General features: G+C 49.2%; 2 protein-coding genes across 3 annotated transcripts in view; one reads left to right on the top strand and one right to left on the bottom strand.

Annotated features, from left to right (window-relative positions):
* The window catches only part of LOXL2 (lysyl oxidase like 2), a 96,909-nt gene that overhangs the window by 28,121 nt on the left and 45,771 nt on the right, over positions 1 to 23,017 (top strand). For both annotated transcript variants that reach the window (XM_036314240.1, XM_036314239.1), the window contains exons 2-3: positions 2,175 to 2,601; positions 10,320 to 10,495. In XM_036314240.1, the coding sequence (XP_036170133.1) occupies positions 2,247 to 2,601; positions 10,320 to 10,495 (531 nt within the window). In that variant the 5' untranslated portion in view covers positions 2,175 to 2,246. The remainder of the gene's footprint in view (positions 1 to 2,174; positions 2,602 to 10,319; positions 10,496 to 23,017) is intronic.
* Positions 21,072 to 22,484, bottom strand: LOC118658691 (zinc finger protein 296-like). The gene has a single exon (XM_036314241.1). The coding sequence runs from the start codon at positions 22,482 to 22,484 to the stop codon at positions 21,072 to 21,074; it is 1,413 nt and encodes a 470-aa protein (XP_036170134.1).

Here is a 23,017-nt window from a genome sequence, read left to right as displayed (position 1 = left end):
CTGTGCCCAGGAGGCCAACCCATGCAGACTCCACCAATGGGCTTGGGTTTGCCCAATGGGAGGCACGGAGGGGAGAGAGGAGGAGAGTGAGGCCAGGTATTTCTTGCCCTTGCCTCTGTTGCTGTGGGTTGGCTCTGAGACCCCTCACTAAGGCCACAGCTCCAAACAGGTGGCCCTCTGAGCTTAGCCACTCTCGACAGCTCTGGTAACCACGTCCTCCCTGCGCTTCCAGCCTGGGTGCCAACAGCGCCTCTATGGCCAGCCCGGGTATTACTGTTATCTTTGCTCCTAGCTCTGTAAATAGTCTTCTTTTTTTTTTAAATTTTGTTTTATTGCTTAAAGTATTACAAAGGGTGTTGCATATGTCTCCTTTTTTTCCCCCTTGACCTTCCCCGGCCTCCCCTATCCCCCAGTGTCTTGTGTCCATTGGTTATGCTTATATGCATGCATTCAAGTCCTTCGGTTGATCTCTGACCTCCCTCCCTCCCACCCCCAACCCTCCCCAGCCTTCCCGCTATAGTTTGACAGTCTGTTTGATGCTGCTCTGCCTCTGTATCTATTTTTGTTCATCAGTTTATAATGGTCTTTTTTTTTTAATTGCTTAAAGTATTACAAAGGGTATTAAATATGTGTCCTTTCTTTTTTTCCCCGCCCTTGACAATCCCCTGGCCTCCCCTACCCCCCAGTGTCTTATGTCCATTGGTTATGCTTATATGCATGCATACAAGTCCTTCGGTTGATCTCTTACCCCCCTCCCTCCTGCCCCCCAACCCTCCCTGGCCTTCCCACTGCAGTTTGACAATCAGTTTGAGGCAGCTCTACCTCTGTATCTATTATTGTTCATAAGTTTATAATGGTCTTTATTATCCCTGAATGAGTGAGATCATGTGGTATTTTTCCTTCATTGACTGGCTTATTTCACTTAGCATAATGCTCTCCAGTTCCATCCATGTTGTTGCAAATGGTAAGAGTTCCTTCCTTTTTACAGCAGCATAGTATTCCATCGTGTAGATGTACCACAGTTTTCTAATCCATTCATCTACTGATGGGCACTTAGGCTGTTTCCAGACCTTCGCTATGGTGAATTGTGCTGCTATGAACATATGGGTGCACATATCCGTTCCGATTGGTGTTTCTGGTTTCTTGAGATATATTCCTAGAAGTGGGGTCACTGGGTCAAATGGGAGTTCCATTTTTAACTTTTTGAGGAAACTCCATACTGTCTTCCATAGTGGCTGCACCAGTCTGCATTCCCACCAGCAGTGCACAAGTGTTCCTTTTCCTCCACATCCTCTCCAGCACTTGTCGTTTGTTGATTTGTTGATGATAGCCAGTCTGACAGGTGTGAGATGGTACCTCATTGTTGTTTTGATTTGCATCTCTCGGATGATTAGTGACTTTGAGCATGTTTTCATATGTCTCTTGGCTTTCTGAGTGTCCTCTTTTGAAAAGTGTGTATTTAGGTCCTTTGCCCATTTTTTTGATTGGATTGTTTTTCTTCCTTTTGTTAAGTTGTATGAGTTCCCTATAAATGTTGGAGATTAAATCCTTATTGGTGATAACATTGGCAAATATGGTCTCCCATGCAGTGGGCTTTCTTGTTGTTTTGTTGATGGTTTCTTTTGCTGTGCAGAAGCTTTTTATTTTGATGTAAATAGTCTTTTAAAACACTCGCCTCAAATTAAGTCTTCGTGTGCTTCATTTTCTGCCAGGAATCTTGTGGGGGGGGGGGGGAAAGCAATTCAGAGATAGGGGAAGGTGGGTGGGCAGAGGGGGAGGGAGTGCACAGACCTTTCTGGCTGAAATGAAAGGTGAAAGAAGAGAGGAAGTTGGAGTCTAGGGTGTGAAGGGCTTTAACTACTAAGCAAAGGAGTAGGACAGTGATGGCGAACCTTTTGAGCTCGGCGTGTCAGCATTTTGAAAAACCCTAACTTAACTCTGGTGCCGTGTCACATACAGAAATTTTTTGATATTTGCAACCATAGTAAAACAAAGACTTATATTTTTGATATTTATTTTATATATTTAAATGCCATTTAACAAAGAAAAATCAACCAAAAAAATGAGTTCGCCTATCACCTCTGACACGCGTGTCATAGTTTCGCCATCACTGGAGTAGGAAGTCCCTGGAGATTCTGGAGATTTCTGTAACCCACATCTCTCCTCTCTTCTAGGAGCTCCTGCCTGTAGCTGGAAGCACCCACTGCCTTCCCCGCTCGGAGAGGCTGTCCAGCCAGAGGGTAGGCATGGTGAGGCTGGGAGGCCCCTGCCTCTGCAGCTGCCTGGCTGTGCTCTCCCTCCTCCCCTGGCGGAGCCTGGCGCAGTACGAGAGCTGGCCCCACTACCCAGAGTACTTCCAGCAGCCCGCGCCCGAGTACCACCGGCCTCAGGTGCCCTCTGATGTCGCCAAGATCCAGCTGCGCCTGGCGGGGCAGAAGAGGAAGCACAGTGAGGGGCGGGTGGAGGTGTACTACCAAGGCCAGTGGGGCACCGTGTGCGATGATGACTTCTCCATCCACGCTGCCCACGTCGTCTGCCGGGAGCTGGGATACGTGGAGGCCAAGTCCTGGACGCCCAGCTCCTCCTACGGCAAAGGGGAAGGTAACACTCTGTGCTTTGGAACTAGTGCACGTCCCCTGGAAACCCCGGGATGGGCTGCATGCGGTTAGCCTGGGAAAGGAATCTGCAGTCGCTGTCAAGTCTGAATTCCTGATAATTCCATCTGGGCAGCCTTCTGCGTTTGTGCAAGAAGGTGGGAGTGGCGAGGTGCTGGGGAACCCTACAGTGACCAACGGGCCTGCTTGCCAGATTCCCCGGTTTTAGTGCGCAAAGTCTGGTGTCCTCGGTGAACCAAACTGGTGGGTGCCTGAGGCAGGGGCTGAGTCAGTCTGTGCTCCTCTCCCCCAGCATGTGGCCTGGCTGGGGCTGCGGCGGCCAGCGGAACTGGTGCCTTCCTCCCCACCAACCTTCCCAGGACTTCCTTCTGCTCTTTCTCACAAAGGCTGTCAGAGGCCACGTTCTGACTCCACACGCTCCTGTCCCTAGTTCAACATTCAGGTGCTGTTTTGAGCTTGGCCATAGCAGGAACATAGTTGCTTTGGGTTAATCACTAACTAGAGGCCCGGTGCGTGAAATTCATGCACTCGGGGGAGGGCGGTGTCCCCCCTCAGCCTAGCTTGTACCCTCTCCAATCCAGGACCCCTTGGGGGATGTCCAACTGCCAGTTTAGGCCCAATTCTTAAACCGGCAGTCAGACATCCCTCTCACAATCCTGGACCACTGGATCCTAATCGCTCACCTGCCTGCTTGCCTGGTCGCCTCTAACTGCCCCCTGTCCCCCCTGCCAGCCTGATCACCCCTCACTGCCTCTGCATGTAGCCTGGTCACCCCTTACTGCCCCTGCCAGCCTGGTCGTCCCCAACTGCCCCCTCCCGCCGGCCTAGTCACCCCTCACTGACCCCCCTGCCAGACTCATTGCCCCCAACTGCCCCCCTGCTGGCATGGTCGCTCCCAACTGCACCCCCTTCTGGCCTAGTCATCCCCAACTGTCCCCCACCAACCTGGTTGCCCCTCATGGCCTCCCCACCAGCCTGGTCACCCCACGCAGCCTGCTGTTCAGTTGTTTGGTCATCCCTCACTAACCCCCCTGCCAGTCTAGTCACCCCATGCAGCCTGCTGTTCAGTCATTTGGTCATCCCTCACTAATCCCCCTGCTGGCCTGGTCATAGGCAGCCATTGTGAGGGCGTGAGGATTAATTTGCATATTACCTCTTTATTATATAGAATGGGGAAGGGGGAAGAGCTTTGAGGGAGGGCAGGTGTTGGAACCTAGAACCTGAGTACAGTCCTGCTGCTGACCTAACTAACTCTGTCCTTAAGCACAACATGCTATTCTTCTTTGCCCTCAGTTTCCCACTCTGGAAGCTGGGCTCTCAAGAACTTTTGAGCCCTGGCTGGTTTGGCTCAGTGGACAGAGCATCGGCCTGCAGACTGAAAGGTCCCAGGTTCAATTCCAGTCAAGGGCACATGCCTGGCTTGCGGGCTTGACCCCTAGTGGGGAGCATGCAGGAAGCAGCTGACCAATGATTCTCTCTCTCCTTTTCTCTTCCTCTCTGAAATCAATATATATATAAAGTTTGAAACTTTCACAGTTTATGAGCCTAAGTAGGAAAGTAAATTCAGATGGAGAGCATTATTTAAAAAAAAATAATCCAGAAGAGGAGACTTGGCATCCCTGAGTTGGTAAAGCAACTTGACTGCCTGGACGAAAGCAGAGGTGCCCAGAGTCTCATCTGGGACCAGTGGATTAATGCCAGCTGACGGCATAAGCATCCCTGGGGGGCCTCACCCATGGTATTCTGGGCTAGGGTCTGGGCTGGAGTCTAGGACCCTGTGGCTTTTGGAAACCTCCCAAGTGACTGTGTACATAGCCAGGTTTGGGGTTCATTGAATTAGGTCATTGTTATGGTCCCTTGAAACCCTGGCTTTCTGTTATTCTAGAAGTTATCGGAGAAAGGAAACGCCATGTCATGCATGTCTCACTTCTGTGCAATTGAACATATCCCATTGGAGTAACCACACTTAGAGTGACATGTTCTCTGACGCTGACTCTAGGTTTCTAGGAGGAACGAGTTAGCAAGTGCTGGGCTCTTAAATCCATTTCCTGTCTTCTTTACAAAACTCCAGACACTTCTCCATAGTCACACATCTCTGTTTATTTTGCTAGTTGAGTTATCTGGGGGTAACATCAACTTTGTTTTCTATTCCAGGCTGCCTAAGCCTAAATATTTTATTTATTTTATTATTTTCGATGGTTTTTTTAAATTGATTTTAGAAATAGAGGAAGGGAGAGGGAGAGATAGAAACATTGATAAGAATAACAACATCCATCCGCTGCCTGCTGCACGCCCCCTACTGGGGATTAAGCCTGCAACCTGGGCATGTGCCCTGACTGGGAATTGAACTCGTGACCTCTTGGTACATGAGTCAACGCTCAACTACTGAGCCACACCAGCCAAGCTAAGCCTAAATATTTATAACAAGCACTTTCTAATAACTGTGGGGTTTGTTTGTTTTTTACAGCAATAACTTTATTTTATTTCTACCCAAACTTAAAATTTATCTGTCATCAGACAAAATGGGTATGGTCCCCCCTCCACTTTCATCTGCCCAGGAGTGGGCAAGGGGTGGCTGGAGAGGTGGTGATCTGGCTCAGATTTTGTCATTCAGGTTTGATGACGGGAGAAAAGTTCAAAGGAGTAGAGGAATTCAAATCGTGGTCCATGGAAGGTGCTGCATGGAGGAGTGACGGATAGTCGCAAGCTGGGATCAATGGATTGTGGGTCTCTGCAGAGATTGCAATACTAGAAGAAGTCTGCTAGAGAGATGGGGTAGGGACATGGGCACAGGGCACAAGGATACAAATGGAGATGGGGGGTATGGTTATTGGTAATGACGAGGTCTATGGCTATGGGATAGTAGCTGACGTAGGGTGGAGCAAAGTCACTGGAGAGAGGAGGTTGAGTGACAATGAGTCCAAAAGCACTGGAAAGGTAATCTGTGTGGATATTGAAACCATCAAGACATAGGAAAGAAGTATCAAAGAGAGGAAGGGAGAAACAGATGCTATAATAATTTAACATGCTATCCATATAAAGTGGTAAATTGATTTATATGATGGGAGACCTTTTAAATATAAATATTTGATTTAATCCAGTGTTTCTCAACCTTGGCTGCACATTAGAATCACCTGGGAATCTTTTTTAAAATCCTGATTTCTGGGCCTCATCCTCCGGAAATTCTATTTCTTTGTTACGGGGTGGGGCCACAACATTAGTAACAAAGAAACAGAATTTCCGGAGGATGAGGCCCAGAAATCAGGATTTTAAAAAGATTCCCAGGTGATTCTAATGTGCAGCCAAGGTTGAGAAACACTGATTTAATCAGTTAGGATTTTTAGCACTGGGTTCATAGTGGGAACTTAGTCAATATTGATTCATGTCAATTTGGGAGATTATTAAGAACAGATGGCAAACAGTTCATGGTGTAGTGACCAGAGATTGCGACGAGGCTGTGGGTGTGTTCCCCTAGGCCAGTGGTCGGCAAACTGTGGCTCGCGAGCCACATGCGGCTCTTTGGCCCCTTGAGTGTGGCTCTTCCACAAAATACCACGTGCGGGCGCGCATGTACAGTGGGATTGAAACTTCTTGGCCCATGCGCAGAAGTCGGTATTTTGAGCCTAGATCTGCCTCCAGTGGGCAGAGCCAGAGCTGGCCACTTTGGAATCAGGACAGTCTAGTTGATGGGCACTAAGTAAACAGGAAAGAAATTGTAATGAATTCAGGCCACATGAGAATGCATGCATGGTGATGCTGTCTTGGGCTACAGAGAAGTTTGTATTTCCACCATCTAAGAAAAAAATAACTGGTGAGAATGTGCAAAGAGTAGAATAATTGGGGGTGAATTGAAGCTTCTTAAGAAAGCAGTTCTGCCTGGCCAGTGTGGCTCAGTGGTTGAACGGCGACCCATGAATCAGGAGGTCACGGTTCGATTCCCGGTCAGGGCACATGCCCAGGTGGTGGGCTCGATCCCCTGTGTGGGGCGTGCAGGAGGCAGCCGGTCAATGGTTCTCTCTCATCATTGATGTTTCTATCTCTCCCTCTCCCTTCCTCTTTCTGAAATCAATAAAACATTAAAAAAGAAAGAAAGAAAGCAGTTCTTTGAGGTTTAGTTCCCACGAACACTCCAGGGGCTAATTGCAAACATTCCTATGAGAAGTTAAGCAGACCCTGGTGTAAATTTTTTAGCTTTTCACGCTGCCTCTAGCCGTGTGCTATCTGGCTCCCCGTCCCTCCGCAAGGGCGGTTCCTCTCACTGCAGACGGGATAAGGGCGCTGCTGCTCTCCACCGCCTCTGTCCCTTCAGCAGCTTTGCTTCAGAACGTTCCCGGGAAGAGGCCGCGTCCACTGTGGAGGGTCTTGTCCTTGCTGCTACTTAGCAAGACAAACATTGGTTTGTTGTTGAAACAGCAACATATGTTCCCCTGACAGCCTGATCACCCCCTAACCACTCCCCTGCCAGCATATGTTTCAGTGGAGCTTGATGGCTTGGAAACCAGGCCAAATTGAGAAACCAGTTGGAAAACCTCAGCCCAGATGTTTTCAATAGCTCTTTGTTCCCCTCACTGCGTCCAAAGCAGTCCTATTGGAGCCCTGACCAGCCGTCGGTCACAGTGGACACATTTCATCAGGGCCTCGATGTCAGGAGACTGGCCCTGCGTCCTTCCTGACCTCCAGGGCCTCAGGGTCTCCTTGGTTTTCTCATCTCTACAATGGGAGTGTTTTTATCTGCTTCGTCCTGGCATCATGGAAACAACAGTAGTCATTGTTTTTCTGACCTACTGGGAGAAGGAAGGGGAAGGGAGGTTGAAAATGTACTAGGAGCAAGATTATCTCATTGAGTATCCATGGCAACCTGTTTGTTGGGTGTCATTGTTTTCACTTTGGAAATGGGGAACAGGCTTGTTTAAGTAGTTGACCGAGTCATGAAGTACCCCAGCCTGAGAGAGAATGGGAAACCCTGTTCTCTGACCTCATTATATGATAGGGTTCTACATGGAGCATTAAGAAGAGTGACAGGCTTAGCTGATTTTGTTTCCTTTCATGTTGTAGTGGCACTTATAAAAATCACTATTTGAAACACCCTGTGGCACTTTAAAAACTTTTTATTTTAATTATGGTAAAATGCACATAACATTAAAAGCATGCCATCTTGCCCTAGCCGGTTTGGCTCAGTGGATAGCACATCGATCTGCTTACTGAAAGGTCCCAGGTTCGATTCCAGTCAAGGGCACATGCCCGGGTTGTGGGTTCGATGGGGGGCATACAGGCAGCCGATCAATGATTCTCATCATCGATTCTCATCATTGATGTTTCGATCTCTCTCTCCCACTCCCTTTCTCTCTGAAATCACTAAAAATATTAAACACACACACACACACACACAAAACAAAGATGCCACCTTGACTAGTTTCCAGTGTACAGTTGGGTAGTGTTAAGTACATTCACATGGTGGTGCGACCATCTCCAGAACACTTCTTATCTTGGGAAACTGAAACTCTGTCCCCATTGAACAACCACTCCCCATCCTGTCTCCTCCAACCCTGGCAGCCACCACTTTACGTTTGTCTCTATGCATTTTGACTTCACGAGGTACCTAGTAAGTGGAAACATGCTGATTTGCCTTTTTGTGACTGGCCTATTTCACCCATATTGTGCATGTGTTAGAATTTCCTTCCTTTTTTTTTTTTTTTACAATTTCCCTCCTTTTTTAAGGCTGAATAATATTCCACTGTATGGATATACCACTTCTTGGCTATCCTATCTAATAAAGAGTAATATGAAAATTGACCATCACTCCTACATACAAGATGGCTGCCCCCATGTGGACACAAGATGGCTGGCAGGGGAGGGCAGTTGGGAGGAACCAGGCCTGCAGGGGAGGGCAGTTAGGGGCGACCAGGCTGGCAAGGGAGGGAAGTTAGGGGTGACCAGGCCAGCAGGGGAGGACAGTTGGGGGCAAACAGGCCTGCAGGGGAGGGCAGTTGTGGGGGACCAGGCCTGCAGGGGAGGGCAGTTGGGGGCAATCGGGCTGGCAGGGGAGCACTTAGGCATCGATCAGGCTGGCAGGGGAGTGGTTAGGGGGTGATCAGGCTGTCAGGCAGAAGTGGTTAGGGGCAATCAGGTAGGCATGCAGGTGAGCGGTTGGGAGCCAGCAGTCCTGGATTGTGAGAGGGATGTCCCTGGAGGGGTCCCAGATTGGAGAGGGTGCAGGCTGGGCTGAGGGACACACACCCCTCCCCACCCCCCACCCCCCACCCCCGTGCACAAATGTTGTGCACCGGGCCTAAAGTTGTGAATAATGCTGTAAGACACATGGGTGTGCTAATATCTCTTTGAGGCCCTGCTTTCAATTCTTCTGGGACTTGCTGGACCATATGGCAATTCTGTTTTTAATTTCTTGAGGAACTACCATGCTCTTTTCCATGGTGGGTGCACCATTTTACAGTCCCACCAATAGTGCGTAAGTGTTCTAATTTCTCCACATCCTGTCACCTGACTTCTGAAGAGTAAGGAGGTAGCTCTGTGGGTTAGTCTTGGGGTCAGTGGATGGAAGTTTCAGGCAGTGAGAAGAACACTGAACGGACCAGGGCACCAGGCTCCGGGGGTGGCCTGCAGAGTGAGTTGCCCTCGGAGCCAGAGCTCTGCATCTGTGAAGTGTGAATAGCAAGGTCACCTCATCCTCTTCCCTGAAGTATGGGGAAGTCAGTGGGGGGTGATACAGGAAAATGCCTTCAAAGCCTCAAGTGCAGGATGGCTGAGGGGTCACAGTCCAGCCTCTGCTACAGGTAAAGGTGAGTTTGGCTTGCATCATAGTCAATATAACTAACATCATCATCATCATCATCATCGCTATCATTTTTTAGTAACTATGGGTCACCAATAAACTAGACATGTGCCATGTATTATCTCTCCTGCCCACACTCCTGCAATTCAAGTGTCTTTATTATCTGCACTTTACTGATGAGGAAAAGACTTTAACCAAAGCTGAGCCAGAATTCAAATCTAGCTTAATATCCAAAGTCCCCACTCCTCCCCCTACACCAGTGGTCTGCAAATCGCGGCTCACGAGCCACATACGGCTCTTTGGCCCCTTGAGTGTGGCTCTTCCACAAAATACCACGTGCAGGCGCACACATACAGTGCGATTGAAACTTCGTGGCCCATGCGCAGAAGCCAGTTTTCGGAAAGGAGATAGACGAAACAAGTATACAAGACGAGTGTGGATGGGAGAGTTGGAAGGGGTTGACCTCAGCGAACGTACCTCAATCAGATTGAGGACGATTTTAGCAAAGGCCAGCTTAGGAGTACCCTAATTAAGTTAATAACAATGTACATACCTATATAGTTTAGGTTTAAAAAATTTGGCTCTCAAAAGAAATTTCAATCGTTGTACTGTTGACATTTGGCTCTGTTGACTAATGAGTTTGTCGACCACTGCCCTACATCATGTCACATCCGGGCTCAACGCTGATTTCTACCCTGATCATGTTCAATCTACCACATCCCTTTGGCAAGGGAATCCAGATGGTCTAGAACTATGTGCAATATCTTAACATGCTAAACATCAATTGATGACCACACACAGCTGCCAAGATTAGAGAAAAATTCTCTTTCTGTGTACAACTTTGGTGCCCCCCCCCCCAAGTTCAAACCTACTCTGACATCACGCTTGGTTTTTCCCTTCTCTGCTTCCTTCAGGGCCCGTCTGGTTGGACAATGTCTACTGCACCGGCAAAGAGGCAACCCTCGCAGCCTGCTCCTCCAATGGCTGGGGTGTCACCGACTGCAAGCACACAGAAGACGTGGGTGTGGTGTGCAGTGAGAAAAGGATTCCTGGGTTCAAATTCGACAATTCGTTGATCAACCACGTAGAGGCAAGTCGTGTTCTTGAGGACTCCTTCATGTGGATGTTTTCTTTTTAATATGTTTTCAGAGGGAGGGAGAGAGGGAGAGAGATAGAAACATCAATGATGAGAGAGAATCATTGACCAGCTGCCTCCTGCACACCCCACACTGGGGATCGAGCCTGCAACCCAGTTATGTGCCCTGGGTCGACACTCAACCACTGAGCCACACTGGTCGGGCAGATGTTTCCTTTTCTACATGTAGCTCACTTTTCGCTTACTGATTTCAAGAAGTGTGTGAGCACTAAGGAGGGGGACCAAGCCAACATGATTTGGTGTGGGGGCCGTTGAGGGAGGATTTCTGGAGAAGGGGATGCCATCAGTGGGGAAAGGGCATCAGTGGGGAATGGCTTGGGCAAAGGCACAGAGGCATGGAGGTGTGAACTGGGGATAAGCAGGCTAGTACTGCTCAAGAAAACTGAATCTGGGGGTCATGAGAAGTGCAACTGGAAAGGTGGGCATGAAAGGCCTTCTGTGCTATGTTCAGGAGCTTGCCCTTTGGACTAGGGACATGTATTAGCTATCAGTTGCTACGTAACAAATTACCACCCAGATTTGCCAGCTTCACACAACAGACTTTTATTATCTCACATAGATCGTAGGGTCGGGAATCCAGGAGTGGCTTAGCCGGTTGATTCTGCGCAGTCTCTGATGAGGTTGCAGCCGGGCTGCTGGGGCTGGGAGATCCTCTGCCGAGTTGACTCATGTGGTTGTTGGCAGGCTCTAGTTTCTTTCTGGCTGTCAGCGGGGGCCCTCTGGCCCTCTCTGCAGGCTGCTTAAGTTTCCGTAAGACATGTCTTTCTCCAGAGTGAGTGACTTAAAAGAGAAAGAGAGGGATCAAAACTTAGAAGCCACAGCATTTCCTAAGCTAATCTCGGAAGTGCTACCCCTTCATTTCTGCTGTATTCTGTTAGTCACACAAAACAGTTGTGTACAGTGTGGGAGGAGGTTACCCGAGGGAGTGAACGCAGGAGGTGGAGATCGCTGGGGCCATCGTGGAGGGTGGCGACCGCAGGGAAGTTGTTCCCGAATGTAGCTGGGGAGCAGAATCACTTTAAAAATGCAGATATTAGGTGATATTTATCATGTTGAAATCTTATGACTCCAAGTTTTCTATCTAAAATTTTAATTCTGTTATGTATCATGAAAATTTTATCATGTTATCAAAGATTCTCCAAACCATTATTTTTATTAGTTGCCAAATATTTTATCTTATGAACCTGCTATAGTGTAGCTATCCTTTCTTGCATATTGGACATGTATAGATCAGTATACATAGAATTACTATACATATCATTGTTCATAATCTATGATTTCATTTTTTATCATTTCAATAGAATTTTTGACAAGAAGTGGATTTATGGAATCATGGGTTTGAATAGTATGTATATTAAAGTTTCTTGACATTGATAAAAAAAATAGAGAAAGCATTTTCTAAACTGTTTATTCCAGTTGTGTATAAAGGTACAATTCACTGTTATTAAAATGCAGACCCTGGGTCTCCCTTCAGGCCCGCTGCATCAGAGCTCCCACTGTAGGGCCCGGTTACTGTTTCCAGCCCTCGCAGATGACTCTGAGGTTGCCAGCCTGGCCTGAGCCAGCATCTGGGAAAGGCAAGAGGCTCATGACCCTTCTTCTACATTTATGGCTTCATTTCAGATTTATCTTTTCAACAAGCTCTCCACTTAAACAATGAAATTAGCAGATATTTATGGCACTGCTCCTCTGTGCAGGAAATGTGGGGCATAGGGCCAGAGGCAGAGGCAGCCAAGACCTCTTTCTCAAGGAACATGCTGGATGTCATCCCCAAGGGGCAGTGGGAGCTGCATGAGTCCAGGCCAAGGAGCCTGCACTGTGCTCTAACCCCGAGACTAATGCTAAAGAAAGGTGACTCTTGAAATTGCCCTATTTGGGCTTCAGAGGAAGTTCTACCCAGACTGTGGTCTTCATTTTTCCTCTCATGACTCACACAGTCCTGCTCTTTTCTCATATATTCCTAGAGCATGCTGGGAACTTGTCCAAGCCTGAACTGTAGCATGGGAAAGGATCCCTAGCCCTCTCTCAGCTGGCAGGATGAGACCACCTCTCGCCAACATTCTTCAAATGCAATTTTTTTAGGAATAACTAGAAGAGATTCTTATAGTTGCTGGACTTTATTTAGTGCCCTAGGTACTGATGACAACTCTGCTTTACCATGAAGTCTATGATTTGGGCTTTTCCAACCCCGTTTCACACTTTTCATCTCCATTCTTCATAATCTCACACAGAATAATTAGCACCATTTCCCAATGAGAAAGTGGTGTATCCCATCTTTCCAATGAGATTAGAAGCTCCTGGAGGGCATGGGGCTCTATCTAAGTCACCATTTTATCCAATAGAAATAATGCTAGGTACCTAATGGAAGCAATATCTCCGATTCCCAAATGTTCTTCTTCCCAGGAATGCAAATCAAAGACCATTATCCCCGTAGGTGAAGAGTCTCCCAGGATGAAACATCAAACTAAACAGCGATGAGAAGTACATAGAAGCAGCTCATTCTCAACCGGTGGGTCGCGACCATCCAGAGAACACATATAGCATATCAGATATTTACATTACGATTCATAACAGTAGCACAATTACAGTTATGAAGTAGCAATGAAAATAATTTTATGGTTGGGGATCACCACAACATGAGGAACTGTATTAAAGGGTCGTGGCATTAGGAAGGTTGAGAACAACTGCTTTATAGCATTGCCCTGCCTACTAGGAAAGTGAGCTTATTTATAACATCTTTAATGGGCCTCTATTCAGCCTAGAACCTCAGGATAATCCACTTTGATTGTCAAATGAAGATCCAGGTTCTGGGCATAAGAAAGTCACTGATGGTTTGAAGCAAAAGGCCAAAATGTACAAAAATGATTCTGGAAAAAGATTCTGTGAGTATCACTTCAACAGAGAAGTTTTATTAGCTACCTCTATGGGCACTTCTAATGCTGAGCATTTGAAGGGGAAATGAGGTCATATGAAAATTAGGTAGAATTAATTGGTAGAATAGGTAGATACGTGACTGAAAAAATATGTTGGACAGTACTTTCTCATTCTCGAAGGGTCGAGAGTCCATGGTAGGAAAGCTTGGTACCTACCCTTATGCTGGGCATTTGCTGGGTGTCTGCTGTATGCACATCACAGTCTGGGACACCACTAGGGAAGGAAAACTTGGCCTTTGTCCTCCAGCCTTATAATCAGAGAAGGCAAGATGCATGCCTTTGGGGAAATGGGAAGGGGCCTAGATCCTGAATGAATTTACAGTAGCTCAGAGAGGACTAACTGGGGGACATCGAACTGAAGGACCAGATGACTTCCACCACCTTTCAAACTCTGCACTTTCCTAGAAGGCCTCCCTCTTACCATCTACAAATCGAGCCAGACTGATTCCTGCGAAACAGCTGATTGGTTCCCACGAGCCAGACTGGGTGCTTTCATGTCCAGCCACAGACACTGAGGAAGTTTTCAACTGATGGGCAGTGCCCTGTACCACTTCCCTGTGGTGTCTGATGAAAGTAGGTCATGAAAGGGCCTGGATCTCAGGATGTCTGAGGAGAGCCTTTGAGAGTTGCCAGAGAATTCTTCCACCAGGATTTCGTGACTAAAGCCTGTGCTTCCTGGCAGAGCTGGCCCGATGGGCAGGGAGCCGCCCAGACCACCTAAGGGGATTTCTGTGAGCTGCTGGGAAGCTTCTCTGAAATACCTCATGTAATAGCCTGTCAGGAGCTGAAGTCACGGAGTCACTTCTCTTGGCTTAAAGAAATGTCTCTTATTAATGTTGTGGACGAGAGGATGAGATAGAGGTTGGCTGGCATGCCAGTGGTGGAGACACGGTGTGCTGACTAATGGTACCCAGGACAGCTGCTGAGCGGCCAGTGTGAACACAGTGGATGGGCTCTATGATGTCTCCCAGGGCTCCTCTCCTGCCTCTCCATCATGTATCAGAAATTTACATGGAGATTAAAATGAGTACTGATCAAATTCATTTTAGACAGAAAACCATGAAGTGTTGTGGGAATAGAACATTATGGAATGAGGTGGAGAAAAACCTCAGTAGGTTGAAATAGTAGGCCCTAAAACATATTAGGGATGAATAGAAGGTCCTATATCAAGGTTAAGGGGGGTAGAGGGCAGGGAGGGCGATCAGCCACAGAGCAAAAGCAATGGCAAGTGACTGAAAAGTATTCATTATATTTCAAATATCCCTGAAGGGGGTTGGGTTGGTTGACTAACAGCTCAGTATAAGCCACAGGGATGATATGGCAGCTAAAAAATGTGAATATAAACCCATACGTAAAAGAAGAGTTATTTCCCTAAAGTCTTTGCATTTTGGACCAAGAAATGAGTGCAGGGTTCAGTTCTGGGGCCATCTCTTAACTAGGTCACCCAGAGGAGGGACCAGCAGGATGGGGATAGGTCTGGAAACTGTTTCATATGAGAAAATGAAGATATTGGATCAAGAAAAGCCATCTGGTGGTGGGGGACATGGTGGCTCTCTTCAAGCATTTGTAGTGTTATCCTAGAGACAATGCTTATAATGCTTGTATTAACTCCCAGAATTAAGATGGATGGGAAGGTAATGGGATGTACATTTCAGCTCAGCTTCAAAATTCTGTCACACTGAGGGCTGCCCGTTTGCAGTGGGTGATGTTGCCCTGTTAGTGGTGAGCTCCTTGTCGCTGGAGTGATTCAAACAGGAATTGGATGGCCTCTGACCAGGAAAATTGCAGCTAAATTTCTATACTGGGGAGGAAACAGGATAAGGCATTTTAAGATTGCCAAGTTTTAAGATCCCTTAACCCTTATGAAAATGCACCCACCCAGCCCACACAGCAGGCACCCACAGCTGGTTATTGGCAGTGTCTACCATTGTGTGAATTAATCTCTCTCTCTCTCTCTCTCTCTCTCTCTCTCTCTCTCTCTCTCTCTCTCACACACACACACACACACACACACACACACACAGAAGGGATGCTGGTAGTGTGTGTGCTTGCCTCTCTCCCTGCCTCTTCTCTGGCTCCTCACATCCTTGGTCTTGAAAGTAGGAGCAGACTTCTTGTCCTCACTCTTCTACAACCAAGTGTAAGAGCTAAAGTCCTCTCTCAATTTCCCCCAGTTAGGGAACCATACATTCAAAAGTGGGGAAAAAATGTGGCCAAGAGTGGAGTGTGGTTAAGTGAAGGGTCAGTTAAGGCTTTCTCTGTGTCTTGGAACCCCAGGTGTAAATGACTGGACTAGTCCAATGAATGAGGTGCGGACATCCCATCCCTTCATAGCTTCACTCTGCAGAGGTGTAGCCAGCTCTAGAATATCCATCCTCCTTGACCTCTTGAGGTTGGGGGCAGATCACAGACCGTGCGAGATGACCCTCATAGGCGTGGGCCTTCTCAGGAACACACTGGAATTTCTGAAGCAGAGAGTGGAAGAAAACTGCATCAGTCCAGACCAAGTTCATCCCACTCTGGGATGCCAGAGGCATGAGTCACTAAGCCGTGGGGCCCAGCTGATGGAATTTCAGTCAATGAGCTAACTGCTTCCAGTGGACTCCTACATCTGCTTGGGGCATCCCTGTGGCCCCTTGACACTTCATAAATTTCCTTCTAAAGCCGGGAATGAGCACACCTTCTTTGTGTGAATGACCCCACCAAGGGAGAGTTCACAGGTGTGAACCCAGAGCTACCTGTTGGCCAGCAGCTAGGACACTGGGCAAGTCCATTCTCTTCTTTAAAATGAGCAGGTTGAATCCAGTCCTCTAGCTTATCCAGAGTGGCAATGATTACGTTGTCAGAACAACACAGCGTGCACTCATCATTTACAAGACAGTTTTAAATATTCTTAAGGGGCGGTGGGGGTGAATCAGATGCCTTTGTAAAAGTGCCTGCAGACTATGGAGTTAGTCCTACAACTGATTAACCAGCCTGGGTTCATTTCATCCAGAAAATTAGCCAAACAAAGTCTCAGCTCTCCCTTTTCTGTCACCTCTTCCTATGTATTCTAAGTTTTAGACCCCAGAGCTGCAGGCAGGACACGTGGGTTGTGGTCCAAGTGGAGCCTGAGGCTTGCAGCCGTATGTCTGGAGCAGCTAACCCTTCAGAGGTCTCTGGACATCTCGCTGTAAAACAGCCTTTTCACAAGGACAATGAGTCTCAAACCTTAAAACCACAAAATCTTGCAAAGAGGTAAGCAGGAGCGAAAAATAAAAGGGAAAACCGTTGGTTCCAAGGGAACAGATCTGTTTTAAACCTAGAAAACAGAGCCCCAACAACCCCCCGCCCCCCTCCCGCCCAGGATTTGAGGTTCTTAAATCAAGAGGCTTTGTTTCCGGTCTGTGGCGGGTAGACCGATTGGAAAAAGCATTAGATAAGGAGAGATTACAAATCCAGATGCCCTCTGCGCAAACCTCTCACTGGCTGTTTTGTGCATTGCTAAGTCATGTGCTCATAGAAAGGCTTGTGTCTGGGGCTACGTGTGGTTAGATCAGGGACAGTCGGGTCTTTTCCTTTTCTCTACCTCCCACCTCACCTTCTTCCTGACCCATTTTTTATAGGCTCCTTTGCAAAAGCAGTTAGGTTACCAGAACTCATTGGAAATCTCTAGGCTGTAGGACTTAGTCTCTCCCCGGTGGCCCCAGAGACTCAGTTTCTCCTTTGTGACAGCAGACAGCCCAGGGGCCAACAGCGGGATGAGGAGGACAGAGCTGGGAGAAGCGGGTGCCCTGCCCTCCACTCTCTCACATCCTTCTGGAAGGGCCTGAGACCTGAAAAAGCTTTTTCTTCTCTTAACCACAGGGACTGAAGCTGTTGCAAAAATCTGATTCCAGGAGTCCAGGTTTTTATTAGTCACAGACAGCTACCAAATGCTTCAGCTGTGGGTGTTTTCTTCTTAGCAGCAGCAGCCTTATCTCACCAGCATCGGAGGCATCTGGGATGGAGGCCTGGAGCCCAAAAGGGAGGAATCAACTCTAAAAGGTCCCAGCACCCCAGCCTGAGTTCTGTTCTCCCACCAGAGAGATGGCGCAACAGGTTGCACTGGGGGTTTAGGGGAGAAAGGGAGGCTGTGTTCATCTCTGTGCAGCTGAGAAGGTGGTGGTCCCTCCAGGACTAAATATAGACCTGCTTCCCCCAATGGCCACAGGATAGCTGGACGGCCTCCCTCTGTGGCAGGAGGAGAAATGGTAACAAGTGGGCAGTGTGTGCCGGCCTCTCCAGCAGGGCGGTGAAATCCCCGGTCCTGCTGACTGTCGGGCCGTCCTGGGCCTGGTCTCCCTCTCACAGGGAGAGGATGTGTGAGAGCCTGTCCGTGCTAACATTCCACGGTGCTGTTTGTCCAGGGCCTTCGTGAGGCCAGGCATGCCAGCCACCACAAGGGACACAAGAGAAGTAGTTCTGAGGTGACCTATTTTCCCAACTAAAAATAGGTCACGGCATCTGAAAAGCAAAAGGGCATTTATGCCGCTAACACGAAATGTTTGAAACTACGCACATCCTGGCGAGTCTGGGAACTTGGTCGGTGGCCAGGGCACATGCAACCCTTTCCAAAGCATAAATGCAATAATCATTGTTTGTGAGGTGAAATAAGTGAATGAGTAGCATTGTAAATTGTTTTAGATGGAATAAGTGAATGAATGAACAGCGCAGCACTTTGAGCAGCGTGGGGTGGACGGTAAAGTGCGTGGCAGTTTGGAAAGGGCGGGGTTAATGGGGAAAGAACGGTAGGGATGCTCTGTGGAAGGAGTGGGGCTGAGGTGGGTGGGCGGACGCCGCTGTCAGTGGTCTGCAGATGTGATGAGGGCAGGCTGGTAGTGTCCAGTCTGGCTCTGCAATGGGCCCCAGTGGTCCATTTGAGTCACCTCAGCCATGCTGGAGGGGTCAGTGCCAAGGAATCCACCCGCCCCATCCCCACGAGGCTATTGGTAAGGCAGCTGGATGCTGTATCTGTTCGTTCATTCATTCATTCATTCATTCATTCATTCATTCATTGAGCACAGACCCAATGCTAGGCCCTGGGAATAAAGGATTAATGAAATGAATGGACAGTCTTGCCCTGATGGACTGTCCTGCTTAGTAGTGGAGGAAGATGATTTCACAGATCTTTACTTTGTTACCGTGGTGATGATTGCTACAAGAAACATCAGATATCCCACCTGGGAGTGTGGAGGACTGTTGGGCCTGGCCCAAGGCTTGCCTGGTCTGTGGCCTCAGCCCTCCTGCTGGGTCAGAGGGACTGGCTGCTGGAGCAGGTGTCCTGCCAGCTTCCTGCAGACAGCAGGGCTTGCCTGTTCTCAAAGAAGCAGCCTCTGTTACCTACCCCAGTGCTTCGGGTCGGAAAATGAAACAGAGCACTCGGTTTTCTAGCAGTGCTGCGAAGCTCATGATTTATAGGAGGAGGGCCCAGACACACTGCGGCTTTTTCCTCTGGTAGCTCAGCATGACCTCAGCTCTCCACACCACCCCAGGCCCGCCCCCGCCCCCCTCCCCCCACATCCCCACCGGGCTCCGTCACAGAGCTGAGGAACAGACACCGTGGCCATGCTGCCCCTCTCCCCTCTCCTCCATCCGACACAGGTCACAGGCTGAGAATGTTACAGGCAGTTCTTACTGCGAATCCCCGATTTGATCATCTAAGGGGATAATTACCGTGCAGCCAGACCCTTCTAATACAACGTGCCTCAGACGCTTTACAAATTTACACTTAGCTAAACCGTCTAAGTGTGCTGACGGTCAGATCCGCTTTCAATTCAGTTCAGTAACTATTTATTCGCATCAGATTTCGAGTGCGGAGAAAGGAGGTGTTAAGTAGCCCAGATGACAAGAGAACGCATGGATAAAGGACAAACATTCTTGTTCATCTATTAAATCACACAAGCAGTGCTCATGCTATGAAGAAGGGAGGCAAACGCTGCCTCGCTGTTTATGTTGCATTAAACAAAGAATAAAGGGAGTCTTTATTAAATTTTTGGCTTGGGAGCCTGAAGTTTCTAGCTAAACCGAATTCCTGTAATTGGATTTTTAGAAATTATTATTGGGTCATTCCAAAAATATTTGAGGACCCACTATGTGTCTGTCTGGCAGAAGGAGCCGTGGGTAATACAAAAATGAAGGTGGCACAGTCCTGCCCTTGAGGGACTCACCGTCCAATGAGGCAGCAAACACACGTGGACAGATAAAGAGCAGCATAAGGTAGTCAGAATAAGCAAGGATCAAAGGAGCAACTCAGAAAGCAAACGCTAGAAGGATGAAGGAGAAATCAGATCCTCGAGGATGAGATATTCGGCTGAGGGGCCTGCGTGCAGGAGGTGGTGCTGTCTGCCCTCTGTCAGGAGTGACAGCAAGACTTGCCTAATGGGTTGACCTATGTCTCAGGGCCTTGAACAGTGCTGGATGTCATAGTCCTCAACCCAAAAGAAATTTTAAAAAATATTTTTATTGATTTCAGAGAAGAAGGGAGAGGGAGAAAGAGGTGGAAACATCAATTGTTGGGGTCCAGCCCCAGCAGGTCCAGGGGTTCCCCAAGGTGTGGACAGAGTCGGTGAAGAAGGCAGCGTTTAGGTCAGCCATGGGCAAACTATCCGGCCCGTTTGAAATGAATAAAACTAAAAAAAAAAGGACCGTACCCTTTTATGTAATGATGTTTACTTTGAATTTATATTAGTTCACACAAACACTCCATCCATGCTTTTGTTCCAGCCCTCCGGTCCAGTTTAAGAACCCATTGTGGCCCTCGAGTCAAAAAGTTTGCCCACCCCTGGTTTAGGTGATCATCATAGCCAGGTTCCTCTTGCCAGATTCTGTAGCCAGGTTCTGTCTTTTATTGTCTTATTACATCTGTATTTATACCAGTTGATTTTAATCCTATCAATTTCTATTCCAAAGGTTAGGACGTTTCTTATCTCATTCCAGGGAGTAAAGATTATGTAGCTTAAGCATGATTGTTCGTAGTTAAAGTGATTAACTACCCGCCTGGCATTTAGTTAAGGGGTTTTATCCCCTCCCTAACTTCAGGGAAAAATCCCTACCTGGGGAAACAACCTTTCTCGGAGAGGTGACCTTGGTTAAAACACATAGCACCAAGAAGGGGAGCAAACATATGAAGAACAGTATGCCATATACTCCAGGTCCCTTGAAACATATGCTGTGCAGATGTTTCTTTCCTGCAGCCACTGTGTCAAGCAGCAAGGATGAACTGGCTTCCGGCAATCAATGATGACAGAGAATCATGGATTGTCTGCCTCTTGCATGCCCCACAATGGGGATCAAGCCCACAACCTGGGCACATGCCCTGACCGGGATTCAAACTGTGACCTCCTGGTTCATAGGTCAATGCTCAACCACTGAGCCATGCTGGCCGGACAACAGAAATTTTTTTAAAAATTTATCTTTGTTTATTTTTTATTTATTTATTTATTTATTTTTTAACTAGAGGGAGGGAGGGAGGGAGGATTTATTCACAGCAGGACATGATCAACAGATACATGAGCAGTGGTACTAGGGACAGCAGGGGGGGCGGGCATTCCTGCCACTCAGGCCTTCCCACCTGCTTGGGGGTGCTTCTGCCGCAGGTGTTTGTCCAGGGTGACCTGCAGACGGAAGGGCACACGGCAGTGGGGGCACTCAAAGCGGACCCCGCCGGGCCCCAGCCCGTGCATGCGGCGGTGGCGGTTCAGCTTGCTGCTCTGGGCACAGGCGTAAGGGCAGAGCTCGCAGGTATAGGGCCGCTCCCCGGTGTGTGAGCGCCGGTGCACAGTCAGGTTGCTGCTGCTGGTGAAACGTTTCCCACAGAACTCACAGCTGCCCCCGGGCCCATGGCTCTTGCCCACTGTCTTTGGAGTCTTCTTAGGCAACTTCTCTGGGATCTGGGCAGAGTTGATTCTCTCTTCCTTGATGGCGGCGCCGCAACCGTCCCCACCAGGACCAGCCTGAGCTCCACGAGCCCCAGGTTCCTGCACACCCGCTGTGTCGGCAGCTCCAGCCCCTTCACGGCTGCACAGGAGAGTCCTGGCTGGGGCAGCGGCGTGGGCGGCTGGCTCCGGAGGGGCAGCTGAGGCCTGTTCCTGACTGGCCTTGGCCGTGTCGGGGCTCTGAGGCCGCAGCTGCCGGTGGGTCTTCTTGTGGCGGTTGAGCTTGCTGCTCTGGGCACAGGCGTAAGGACACTGGTCACAGGCGTAGGGCCGCTCGCCCGTGTGCGAGCGCATGTGCACCTTGAGGTTGCTGAAGGAGCTGAGGGTCTTCATGCACACAGCGCAGGTGGGGCTCCGCCGGGGGAGGCTGTTCGCCCGGGAGCCCTTGGCCTCCACTTCCTGCCCCACCACTGCTGACATGGCTGCAGCCACCTCCGCCAGGCCCAGCAGCGGAGTCTCTGGGCCCTCGGATTCCGTCCGGTAGATGGACAGTCCATGGTCCCACTGGGCATGGCGCAGCAGTTTCCAGGCCTCGGTGAATTGTCGGCCACAGCGGAGGCAAGTCAAGGCCTTCAGGTTCCCAAGTTCTGAGTCCGGGCCAGGGCTGGGGCCTCCAGAGGGCTGACAGCCCTGCTGCTTGTGGTCCATGAAAGCTGTGATGGCCTCCAGCGGGAAGCTCTGCAGGCAGAGGCCGCAGGTCAACGTATCTGGGTGTTTGTCAGTCCAGGGCTGGCGGTCGTGAGGATTAGGGACCAGAGAAGTCCACGGCGCCGACTGGTTCTGCAAGCCGAGGGCGAGGAGGGTACGGGCAGTGGGCACCAGGCTAGGGCAGTAGCGGGGTGCGCCCTCCAGGCGGCCCGGGGCGGGCACTTCCTTTGGGGAACCCCGCTGCAGCCCCGCGGCCTGTAGGGGCCACGGATGTGGCTCGGGCTTCACGTCGATGACCAGGTCTCCCATCTGCGTCTCGTCGTCGGTGTGGGCGGCGGGCTCGGGGCCGACTCGGCGGGGCATGCAGCCTTCCTTGCGGTGGGACATGGGTCGCGGTGCGGCCGATCCGGCGAGCTGGCGGGCGGAGGCGAGGCGTGTGCGCTCCTCCCAAGACGCTCAGGTGAGTGACTGCGCCGACTGGCCCCGAACTTTTATACGTGCTAGCCCGGCCGTGGCTCCGCCCACCAGGGCGGGGCCTGATGGGAGCCGAAGGGGCGGCTGGCGGCTAAACTCAGTCTGAGCCGTGCCCATGGGGATTGGCTTAAGGCAGTGATGGCGAACCTATGACACGCATGTCAGAGGTGACACGCGAACTCATTTTTTGGGGTTGATTTTTCTTTGTTAAATGGCATTTACATATATAAAATAAATATCAAAAATATACATCTTTGTTTTACTGTGGTTGCAAATATCAAAAAATTTCTATATGTGACACGGCACCAGAGTTAAGTTAGGGTTTTTCAAAATGCTGACACGCCGAGCTCAAAAGGTTCGCCATCACTGGCTTAAGGACTACACCTAAGGGCACCGAGCTCACGCGGTCAGCATACAAATGGCGACTTCAGATCCCGTCTTAGGGC

The sequence above is a fragment of the Myotis myotis genome, unplaced genomic scaffold (genome assembly GCF_014108235.1).
Source record: "Myotis myotis isolate mMyoMyo1 unplaced genomic scaffold, mMyoMyo1.p scaffold_m19_p_6, whole genome shotgun sequence".
In the NCBI taxonomy this organism is placed as follows: Eukaryota; Metazoa; Chordata; class Mammalia; order Chiroptera; family Vespertilionidae; genus Myotis; species Myotis myotis.
The sequence above is the reverse complement of the archived record's forward strand: the minus strand, read 5'-3'. Positions and strand labels throughout refer to the sequence as shown.

Excerpts from the sequence above, each read along its gene's own strand:
- LOC118658691 (XM_036314241.1), bottom strand. The coding sequence starts at position 22,484 with ATGTCCCACCGCAAGGAAGGCTGCATGCCCCGCCGAGTCGGCCCCGAG.